The sequence below is a fragment of the Triticum aestivum genome, chromosome 2D (assembly GCF_018294505.1).
Source record: "Triticum aestivum cultivar Chinese Spring chromosome 2D, IWGSC CS RefSeq v2.1, whole genome shotgun sequence".
Lineage (NCBI taxonomy): Eukaryota > Viridiplantae > Streptophyta > Magnoliopsida > Poales > Poaceae > Triticum > Triticum aestivum.
Window position 1 is genome coordinate 39,607,779 of NC_057799.1, and position 12,290 is coordinate 39,620,068.

The 12,290-nt window shown below is 46.3% G+C and overlaps 1 protein-coding gene across 2 annotated transcripts; it reads left to right on the top strand.

Moving 5' to 3' along the window:
- Window positions 1–447: 447 nt before the first annotated feature.
- LOC123048590 (probable receptor-like protein kinase At1g49730) lies at window positions 448–3,189 on the top strand. Of its 2 annotated transcripts, XR_006423326.1 has the most exons (3): window positions 448–801; window positions 1,995–2,541; window positions 3,130–3,189. XR_006423326.1 is itself a non-coding variant. In XM_044471666.1 (2 exons), the coding sequence occupies exons 1-2, from the start codon at window positions 720–722 to the stop codon at window positions 2,315–2,317; spliced, it is 405 nt and encodes a 134-aa protein (XP_044327601.1). In that variant the 5' UTR covers window positions 448–719; the 3' UTR covers window positions 2,318–3,091. The 2 variants fall into 2 exon arrangements, 1 of the variants encoding a protein (XP_044327601.1); XM_044471666.1 differs by lacking the exon at window positions 3,130–3,189 and having other exon boundaries at window positions 1,995–3,091.
- The last annotated feature ends 9,101 nt before the right edge of the window (window positions 3,190–12,290 follow it).

A 12,290-nucleotide genomic window follows, 5' to 3' on the forward strand; every position in this document is an offset into this window, starting at 1 on the left:
TGGGTCGCCCGCGGACGAAAAACGGACGCGCGTCCGTTTGGGTCGGTGCGTTGGGCCGCCTTTTCTGTCCGCGCCGACCCAAACGGACGGCCGCGGACGAAATGGGCGCCCCATTGAAATTGCTCTCATGTGCAGGGACGGTCCTGATGGACACCGTAGAGGAGGCCTCGCCTCACTGGAGGCTGGAGGGAGGTCGACCACAGGTATCTGGGGCTCACCAGGCCATCGGCCACAAAAGGACACGAGCGACGCACACTCGCACAGTACGCGTTCTTGGATACGGCGCCGGGGCTTGCCTGGTCGCCTGGGCCGGTGAGAGTGACTACCGCGCCATGTGCACCCCACCCGTGGTCCGCGGAGCCGGAGCGGACTCCCCCATTCGCAGTTCCGCGCACCCGTGCCCGTGACCGGGAGGAGCCCATCCCAAAGACCCCCGCCCACTCTTCCACGCGCGGCTAGTAGAAAAAGGCGCCTAGCCGCGCTGCGACCCGCAAAGCAAAGAAGAAAAGCGGCAGCGCCGCGGCCGCAGTCAGCAACACAAACGAGCATATTGGGTTGGCGTCGGGGCAGCGTCAGCCTGGCATCCCATTCCTTCCTTCCTCGCCCTCCCCTCACCGGACAAACCCCACCTTTCCGCTCCGCCCTGCTCCTGTTCATCTCTCGCTGCGGCCGATACGACGCCTGCGCCGCGCCGCCGGCCGCGCGCGTGCGGCTCCCGGATGCGGCGTCCAGGGCCGGTCCTCTGCGCGGCGCTGGCCGTCGCGCTCCTGGCCCCGCTTCCGCCCGCGGCGATCGCGGCAGGTAAACCGTTCTCGCCGCCCCACGTAATCTCTTTACCTGTTCCCGTCTCTGGCAACCGGTTGAAGCCCACTCCGCTCCAGTGGCGGAACAGCATTAGCTGCATTTGGTATTTGGGGTTCGAGGGGATCGGTCGGCGATGGCGACGGCTGTGGGCGCGCTTAGCTCAATCACTGATTTCGGTTTCTCCCCTTCCGACGCCCATTCGATGCGTCCCTAACGCCTTTGCGTTTTCTCTAATGGTTCAGCCCAGAATATTGGTACAGTACTGTAGGTTTAGGACTTCATTTTTAGGAGAGGCGAACGCGAATAGTAGGCATTTTAGGTGCGAGATGGAGTCACTTAGCCCTGGAACAATCCCTGAGCACGACTGGTACGAGGCGCATTTTTCGCCTGCCTTCTTTCTGTAGACGCAGTGTAGTTGGCAAGGGGAGCAGGGACCGCCTCTGCTCACTCCCCATCGCGTTGGAGTCCTTCCTTCCTTAGGCCATTCAATTCGCCTACCTAATGGAGTTGCTGTACACGTACGACTGGGCCGATGGACTTTCATGGCTCTTGGGTTTCAATAGCCGTTGGACTTGGCTGTCCGTGAGGGTTTCAGTCCTGGCATTTGGCGTTACTGAACCACTGATAATGTCACAAGATATTTTTGATTTGCCTGATGTTCCTCAGGTGCACATGGGTTGTTTTTTCACTTATACTATGTGCTAGCCTAGAGTGTACCATCAAATGCTCTATATTCGATTTCGTAGCAGCTCTGGTGTAATGAGGGAAATATGGATAGTATGAAATTTATGACAGGCAATCCATTAGGCACGTACCCAGCTAGTGGATCCGGCTTGCCTGCTCCCTCTCCATGCTCCCATCCGTGCTCCCACTTCATCCTACGGCTGTTCTTTTCCCTTTTTCTTTTCTAATCTAATTATCTCCCCCCCTGATTACTGGTCATGTGGCCTATTCCCAATGGCGTTAACTTCACTTCTGCTAGATACGAGCACAATTCACGCTGTGAGCATAAGTGTTGGCTTGCTGTACTGCGACATCAGTTGCATGTTTTGCTCTTTCTGTGTGAGTGTGACACCCGCTTTGCCAAATTTAGCAAAGATGCAGAATGACGAGTCTCCTCTTTCAAAAGTTTGTGATTATGGACCAGCCATATTTGCATCGTTACTCATGTTTGTTGTTTGACCATGCAGATTGTCCGTTGGATTTCAGTTGGCCAAACTTTGCGCTGATAGCTTCTGTATGCTCGGATCAGAATGGCCACTCAAAGTGTTGCCGCTATATCAATGCCGTCCTCGCGGTCTCATCTGCAATGTATGCGAACACAACAGGCACTCTTGGGGTTCCATCTGAACTTGCCGATGCCTGTATTCGCAATATCTCAGACACCTTCGTGTCCAATGGGATACTTCCTACTGCAGCTTCGTTTTGTGGCCTCGGGATCAAGATTCAGGCGTCCTATCAGTGCGTTGGGATGACTACTATCCTCCAAATGTTAGTCTCCGAATTTCAGTGATGTGACTAGAAATTGTGCAACCTCACTTCCAGATGACGTCAGCTGCAAGAGATGCTTAAATTCTGGTTTGTCATACCTCCGCCATCTTGTGGGGGAACAAGATAATGTCACATTGAATACCTGCCGTGACGCTGCCTTTGTTGCTTTTGTGAGTCAAGGGAACGTATCTACTCTTGATACGGCGGGTTGCTTTTTCAGCGTTCAGGGGCTGAGTGCTCTTCAAGGTTCGAATTTTCTCCCGTCTATCATAGAATGGACAGTGCACTTAACAAAATTTTGGCCACACATTACTTTTGTATTTCATAACTTATAGAGGGAGAATAATATTACATATTTTTTGTTCTGACTTCTTAATGCTGGTACACTGCATAAACCCCACAGGATTTACAACTATGATTTGTAGAACTTATGTAGCACCTTATAGAGGAAGAACACCTTTTCCTTTTCTTGAAGAGTGTTAACTGCCAAGGCTAGTGCATTTCATGAATGAACATGTTCATCACCAGTTTTCTTTTCAAAGCTTCAGCTGTGCTGCACTTTTTTTTGACTGTGACACATTTGCACATAGTATTTCACAGTATGCAAATTATAGGTATATTATATTAATCAATTATCAGCACATTTTTGTTGTAGATTTGTAGTGCAAGTTTCATATGAATATACATCTTTGGTAAATGGAGTATATGTGGGTATCTTTTCAAAACTGTTTCATTTTACTATCTTGGTTGGCAAGATGGTTTATTTTGAGTAAGTTGATTGACTTTCTGCTGGGAAAATATACAGAGCTCTTACTTGATTTTGTTGCCTTACAGTTAAATGTGGTGTTACGTGAACGTCGACTACATGACACTTCATCATTTTTGGGGCCTAGAGAAAGGCATTGGGGAGTAATAAGTAGATGATGGGTTGCTAGAGTGACAGAAGTTTAAACCCTAGTTTATGCGTTGCTTCGGAAGGGGCTGATTTGGATCCATATGTTTCATGCTATGGTTAGGTTTACCTTAATACTTCTTTTGTAGCTGCGGATGCTTGCAATAGGGATTAATCATAAGTGGGATGCTTGTCCAAGGAAGGGCGGCACCCAAGCACCGGTCTACCCACATACCGGATTATCAAAGTAACGAACGTGAATCATATGAGCGTGATGAAAACTAGCTTGACCATAATTCCCATGTGTCCTCGGGAGCGCTTTTCTCTATATAAGAGTTTGTCCAGGCTTGTCCTTTGCTACAAAAAGGATTGGGCCATCTTGCTGCACCTTATTTACATTTGTTACTTGTTACCCGTTACAAATTACCTTATCACAAAACTATCTGTTACCAATAATTTCAGTGCTTGCAGAGAATACCTTACTGAAAACCGTTTGTCATTTCCTTCTGCTCCTCGTTGGTTCGACACTCTTACTTATCGAAAGGACTACGATAGATCCCCTATACTTGTGGGTCATCAAGGATCCATTCTTAGCAACGAATATCTTGCCATCGGATCTGTGATAGAACGTGTACCCAACAGTTTCCTTTGGGTATCCTATGAAGACACATTTCTCCGATTTGGGTTCGAGCTTATCAGGTTGAAGCTTTTTCACATAAGCATCGCAGCCCCAAACTTTAAGAAATGACAACTTGGGTTTGTTGCCAAACCACAGTTCATAAGGTGTCATCTCAACGGATTTAGATGGTGCCCTATTTAACGTGAATGCAACTGTCTCTAAAGCATAACCCCAAAATGATAGCGGTAAATCAGTGAGAGACATCATTGATCACACCATATCTAAATAAAGTACGATTACGAAGTTCAGACACACCATTACGCAGTGGTGTTCTGGGTGGCGTGAGTTGCGAAACTATTCCGCATTGTTTCAAATGAAGACCAAACTCGTAACTCAAATATTCTCCTCCACGATCAGATCGTAGAAACTTTATTTTCTTGTTACGATGATTTTCCACTTCACTGTGAAATTCTTTGGACTTTTCAAATGTTTCAGACTTATGTTTCATCAAGTAGATATACCCATATCTGTTCAAATCATCTGTGAAGGTCAGAAAATAACGATACCCGCCGCGAGCATCAACACTCATCGGACCGCATACATCAGTATGTATTATTTCCAACAAGTCTGTTGCTCGCTCCATTGTTTCGGAGAACGGAGTCTTAGTCATCTTGCCCATGAAGCATGGTTCTCAAGCATCAAGTGATTCCAAAAACCCATCAGCATGGAGTTTCTTCATGCGCTTTACACCAATATGACCTAAACGGCAGTGCCACAAATAAGTTGCACTATCATTATTAAACTTATATCTTTTGGTTTCAATACTATGAACATGTGTATCACTACTATCATGATTTAGTAAAAATAGACCATTCATTAAGGGTGCATGACCATAAAAGATATTACTCATATAAATAGACCAACTATTATTCTCTGATTTAAATGAATAACCGTCTTGCATCAAACAAGATCCAGATATAATGTTCATGCTCAACGCTGGCACCAAATACAATTATTTATGTCTAAAACTAATCCCGGAGGTGGATGTAGAGGTAGTGTGCCAACAGCGATCACATCGACTTTGGAACCATTTCCCACATGCATCGTCACCTCGTCCTTAGCCAATCTTCGCTTAATCTGTAGCCCCTGTTTTGAGTTGCAAATATTAGCAACAAAACCAGTATCAAATACCCAGGCGCTACTGCGAGCATTAGTTAAGTACACATCAGTAACATGTATATCAAATATACCTTTCACTTTGCCATCCTTCTTCTCCGCCAAATACTTGGGGCAGTTCCGCTTCCAGTGACCAGTCCCTTTGTAGTAGAAGCACTTAGTCTCAGGCTTAGGTCCAGACTTAGGCTTCTTCACTTGAGCAGCAACTTGCTTGTAGTTCTTCTTGAAGTTCCCCTTCTTCCCTTTACCCTTTTTCTTGAAACTGGTGGTCTTGTTGACCATCAACACTTGATGCTCCTTCTTGATTTCTACCTCCGCAGCCTTTAGCATTGCGAAGAGCTCGGGAATTGTCTTATCCATCCCTTGCATATTATAGTTCATCATGAAGCTCTTGTAGCTTGGTGGCAGTGATTGAAGAACTCTGTCAATGACACTATCATCAGGAAGATTAACTCCCAGTTGAGTCAAGTGGTTGTGGTACCTAGACATTCTGAGTATATGTTCATTGACAATACTATTCTCCTCCATTTTGCAGCTATAGAACTTATTGGAGACTTCATATCTCTCAATCCGGGCATTTGCTTGAAATATTAACTTCAACTCCTGGAACATCTCATATGCTCCATGATGTTCAAAACGTCGTTGAAGTCCCGGTTCTAAGCCGTAAAGCATGGCACACTGAACTATCGAGTAGTCATCAGCTTTGCTCTGCCAGATGTTCATAACATCTGGCGTTGCTCCTGCATCGGGTTTGGCACCTAGCGGTGCTTCCAGGGACGTAATTCTTCTGTGCAGCAATGAGGATAATCCTCAAGTTACGGACCCAGTCCGTGTAATTGCTACCATCATCTTTCAACTTAGCTTTCTCTAGGAACGCATTAAATTTCAATGGAACAATAGCACGGGCCATTATCTACAACAACATAGACATGCAAAATACTATCAGGTACTAAGTTCATGATAAATTAAAGTTCAATTAATCATATTACTTAAGAACTCCCACTTAGATAGATATCCCTCTAATCATCTAAGTGATCACGTGATCCATATCAACTAAACCATGTCCGATCATCACGTGAGATGGATTAGTTTTCAATGGTGAATATCACTATGTTGATCATATCTACTATATGATTCACGCTCGACCTTTCGGTCTCAGTGTTCCGAGGCCATATCTGCATATGCTAGGCTCGTCAAGTTTAACCCGAGTATTCTGCATGTGCAAAACTGGCTGCACCTGTTGTATGTGAACGTAGAGCTTATCACACCCGATCATCACGTGGTGTCTCAGCACGACGAACTGTCGCAACGGTGCATACTCAGGGAGAACATTTATACCTTGAAATTTAGTGAGAGATCATCTTATAATGCTACCATCGAACTAAGCAAAATAAGATGCATAAAGGATAAACATCACATGCAATCAATATAAGTGATATGATATGGCCATCATCATCTTGTGCCTTTGATCTCCATCTCCAAAGCACCGTCATGATCACCATCATCACCGGCTTGACACCTTGATCTCCATCGAAGCATTGTTGTCGTCTCGCCAACTATTGCTTCTACGACTATCGCTACCGCTTAGTGATAAACTAAAGCAATTACATGGCGATTGCATTTCATACAATAAAGCGACAACCATATGGCTCCTGCCAGTTGCTGATAACTGTGTTACAAAACATGATCATCTCATAAAACAATTTATATAATCACGTCTTGACCATATCACATCACAACATGCCCTGCAAAAACAAGTTAGACAACATCTACTTTGTTGTTGCAAATTTTACGTGGCTGCCACGGGCTTAGCAAGAACCGTTCTTACCTATGCATCAAAACAACAACGATTTTTTGTCAAGTTTGCTGTTTTAACCTTCAACAAGGACCGGGTGTAGTCACACTCGATTCAATTAAAGTTGGAGAAACAGACACCCACTAGCCACCTGTGTGCGAAGCACGTCGGTAGAACCAGTCTCGCGTAAGCGTACGCGTAATGTCGGTCTGAGCCGCTTCATCCAACAATACTGCCGAATCAAAGTATGACATGCTGGTAAGCAGTATGACTATTATCGCCCATAACTCTTTGTGTTCTACTCGTGCATATAACATCTACGCATAGACCTGGCTCGGATGCCACTGTTGGGGAATGCAGTAATTTAAAAAAAAAACCTACGCAGATGCAAGATCTATCTAGGTGATGCATAGCAACGAGAGGGGAGAGTGTTGTGCACGTACCCTCGTAGAGCGTAAGCGGAAGCGTTATGACAACGCGGTTGATGTAGTCGTACGTCTTCACGATCCGACTGATCCTAGCACCGAAGATACCTCCGCGATCTGCACACGTTCAGCTCGATGACGTCCCATGAACTCTAGATCCAGCTGAGGTCGAGGGAGAGTTTCGTCAGCACGACGGTGTGCTGACGGTGATGATGAAGCTACCGGTGCAGGGCTTCGCCTAAGCACTACAACGATATGACCGAGGTGGAAATCTCTAGAGGGGGGCACCGCACACGGCTAAACAATCAACTTTTTTCTATGGGGTGCCCCCCTCCCCCGTATATAAAGGATTGGAAGATGGGGAGGGCTGGCCCTCTCATGGCGCGCCCAAGGGGGAGTCCTACTCCCGGTGGGAGTAGGACTCCCCCTTCCCTAGTTGGAGTAGGAGAGGAAGGAAGGAGGAGAGAGGGAGAAGGAAAGGGGGGCCGGGCCCCCACCCCAATTTGGATTGGGCTTGGGGGGGTGCCCCCACCTTGGCCGCCTCCTCCTCTCTCCCACTAAGGCCCAATAAGGCCCATAGACTCCCCGGGGGGGTTCCGGTAACTCCCCGGTACTCCGGTAAATGCCCGAACTCACCCGGAACCATTCCGATGTCCAAACATAGCGTTCCAATATATCGATCTTTATTTCTCGACCATTTCGAGACTCCTTGTCATGTCCGTGATCACATCCGGGACTCCGAACAACCTTCGGTACATCAAAACACATAAACTCATAATACCGATCGTCATCGAACGTTAAGAGTGCAGACCCTACGGGTTCGAGAACTATGTAGACATGACTGAGACTCATCTCCGGTCAATAACCAATAGCGGAACCTGGATGCACATATTGGTTCCTACATATTCTACGAAGATCTTTATCGGTCAAACCGCATAACAACATACGTTGTTCCCTTTGTCATCGGTATGTTACTTGCCTGAGATTCGATCGTCGGTATCTCAATACCTAGTTCAATCTCGTTATCGGCAAGTTTCTTTACTCGTTCCGTAATGCATCAACCCATAACTAACTCATTAGTCACATTGCTTTCAAGGCTTATAGTGATGTGCATTACAGAGAGGCCCAGAGATACCTCTCAGACAATCGGAGTGACAAATCCTAATCTCGATCTATGCCAACTCAACAAACACCATCAGAGACACTTGTAGAGCATCTTTATAATCACCCAGTTACGTTGTGACGTTTGATAGCACACTAAGTGTTCCTCTGGTATTCGGGAGTTGCATAATCTCATAGTCATAGAAACATGTATAATCATGAAGAAAGCAATAGCAATAAACTAAACGATCATAGTGCTAAGATAACGGATGGGTCAAGTCAATCACATCATTCTCTAATGATGTGATCGCGTTCATCAAATGACAACACATGTCTATGGCTAGGAAACTTAACCATCTTTGATTAACGAGCTAGTCAATGTCGAGGCACACTAGTGACACTCTTTTTGTCTATGTATTCACACATGTACTATGTTTCTGGTTAATACAATTCTAGCATGAATAATAAACATTTATCATGATATAAGGAAATATAAATAACAACTTTATTATTGCCTCTAGGGCATATTTCCTTCAGTCTACGCGCGCGGATCATCCCTGGAGAACAGAGCGGAGAGCAGCTTTTCTCTTGGAGCCCCGCCCCCGAAGCGTCGGCGGCAAAGGACTCGCAGGACATGACGGCGGTGAGCCAATCGGGCCACGTCCAGTAGCAGAGTCCGTCGTCCATGAAGGCCTCCGCCTGTGCCCTCGACCATCTCCAAGAACGCCGTAGCGCAGTGTAGGAGCGGGACGTCAGCGGGGCGGAGGGAGGCTCATGGAGGTCTCCACGACGTGGCTGGAGGGGCTGGACGGGGCCACATCGCCGGCGCAAGGGACGCAGGGAGGCTCGGTAGGTGGTGGCCGGCCCAGGAGAAGTAAAGGGGGAGAGAGGGGATTGAGGATTAGGGAGAGAGAGAGGGGTTAACTCGAGACACACGTCTCCAGAGAGCCACCCACGTGCGCCTCGAAGCATCGCTTGGGCCTGGTTCTCGGGAAACTGCCGATTCGGCTGTTCCCAACGGGCCAGGCCCAGGGTTGCTTTAAGAACCGTGCTATGCGTGCTGAACAGTGTATGCGGGGAACCAAACAACTGAGGTCTGAAAAGATGCTGCACCGCGCGGGCCTGGTTGGCCTCGATGCAGGCAACCAAACTTGCCCTTGTTGTTCCACCCGCAACGCTTCCCGCATCTCCTCCAAACCATGTGAATGCACGCTTCTTTCTTTATTGGAACCATCTTTCTCTAACCGCCAGCATCTCTTTCTGAAAGGATCGGATCTATTATAAAAATTCGTCAAAAATACAAAGCATGTCAAACATAATAAAAATTACATCGAGATTTTTTGAGAGAATCGAACAAACAACTGTTACTGCCGCTAGAATGAGTCGCTGACGCGCCGTTGTAGCCGCTTCCCTACCGAAGCTGACTTAACATTGTCAACAATAGCCATGAAGTCTCCGTGCGCGTGGCCCTAAGGACCAACGCTCTAGAGCCGCAGTCCTTGTTGTTAACCCTCGCATAGATCTGAAGCACCTGACATCAAATCTTACCACATGACAATAAACCCTAACCTCAACGCCCCAATTAGACGGTGGGAATCTACGCCATAGCACCAACGACTACGTCCAAATAGACAAAATCGAGGAGGATCAAAACCCGCAAGACAAACTCATAGAAAAAGCACCATCCACCCGTGCGGCGCAACTGCGAGGACTAAAAACACTAAATTACTAACCAAAACGAAGGCACCGGTCGCCACCGGTCGCTGCCACCGGTCGCCGCAATGGCAGGCAGAGGGAGGCGAATCTACAGGCTCGCCAGTGAAGTCTGGAGGAGAGAGTTTGCCCTAGGTGTGTTAGGAGAGGAAAATGAGACAACAATGCAAGCCTGTAGCAGCCGCGAGCTTCCACGACAGGAAATATTTAAATTGTCATTATGATGTAAGCCTAGCCTAAATTCACAATTCTCGGTTTATAAGTCTATAGGCGATTATTAAAAATAAAAACCATGGCAAAAAATGTTGAACTCGGCTTGTATGAATATAAGTCGGGCCTGAAGAAAAACATGCTCGGCTTATTGGAAACGGATTGCTAAATCTCAATCGACTGAGACTTAACCAAATCCCAGCCAATGCTCTATTCGTGAGATCTTACGTGGAGTTCCATGCAAAAATAAATAAATGTTCTTTTTTTATATAATCTTGTGTTACTTGAATATGACTTGATTAAATCTCAATGATTGGGATCTAGCCATACCCTTTTGGAAAAGCTCAGCATATACCATAAAAAGAGCACCTCCTGCATAGCCATCTCGACAAAGGTTCCTGCCACGTGGCTATCACGGAGGTCTAGTTGACAGCTCTGTGACGTTGTTGCCTATAAGCCGTGTGTACGTGTAAGAGGCTGCTTCTGTAATACGTAAGCCAAGCACCTCATAAACGACCGTCGGCTTATATTTTTTTCAAAATTATTGGTTAATGCAAAAATGAATTTTTAATGTTTCCATTGCATTTATGTTTACATATTGCATATTGCATTCTGAACTGACTTTCCGAATATACTCTAATGACAAATAAGTAGTTAATTACACTTATCTGTTAATGTTAGCATGCCTGGAAATGATATGAACAAACATATGGAACCATACAAAAACTATAACCATATTATTCCACAGTCTAGAGGTTAACTCTTCTTATTAGACATGCAAATTAACAACTAAGAGTTCGAATGCCAATATTGAAGGAGTCACCCTATAAATTCAAGGGATCCCTAAATTCAATATTACAAAATATAGTTCAAAAGAACTCAAAGACACTCAACTATCTAGATTTGACTAAATCTCAGGATGGTGTAGTCCTTCCTAACGTATTATGGGGTGAACCTATGTTTTGTGGCCTCAAACATGTATCAACAACTTCTTAATACACCTACCCTAACACAATCAAAAGAGAAAATCCCCAAGGTCTACCCCCTTTCGAATCTAGTCAAAGGGGAGGATGACATGGGGCCCATGGATCAGGCTTTCGTTCGAAACCTCGTGAGGGAGGGTCGGAAACCCTCCTCCACTTTCATGTGGCCCTAAGAGCATATACAGCCGGACATAGCAAATATGAACCCTTAAACGCCCATGGACGCACCCGGTCAACGCTCGGACGTGTCCGTTTTGAGCCCCTACTTATTTGTCCGCGAAGCCACACTCCTCATTTTATTCTCCATATGTACGGTCACTTGCACATAATTGGTGGAGATGACGAGAGAGAAATAAAATATTTGAATAAAAAAGAGAAAAACTGGTTCGGGTGGGGCCGCGTCCTACGTGGCGGACTGACCAGCGCGCCCGGGCGCGTCCGCGAGCCCTCATATTCTCCCCATATTTGAGATGAATATGAGGGTTCGCGGACAGACCAGACGTGTAAGGATGATATGAGGGGTCTGGTTGGGTCATGTTTTTCCTTCTCTCTCCTGTCCGGTCACTGACCGGGCGCGTCGGCGGGCGTATGAGAGATGGTTTGAGGCGTTCGGCTGTAGATGCTCAAATATATGTATATAATGTTGGTGTAGTGTGGATAGAGACAATACAGGTTTGATGTGACACTTCCTTCAAAGACAAGACTATCATGCACGAAGATTCTGGACTTATATTGCGAAACCCCCACTTAGAGGCAATGGGAGCGAATCTTGTGAAATTTGGGCTCATTTTTGGTTGCCCATATTGATGTGATTTACCCTAAGACAAACAAAGCTAGAAGCCCCATGGTCGACCTCCTTTCAAAGCCGGTCGTTGCGCCCACAGATCGGGCATTCATCCGAAACCGTGCAAGGGAGGGCCAGAAAACCCGGCTTGCATGTGACCCTAATATATTTATACAAGGGTGGTGTAAGGTGGAAAGATCCAATACGTGGCTTTGATGTCGGTCTTCCTTCACAAACAAGACTAGCGGTCACGAAGATTCTAGACTTACAATGCAAAAAAACCCACTTCGAGGCAAC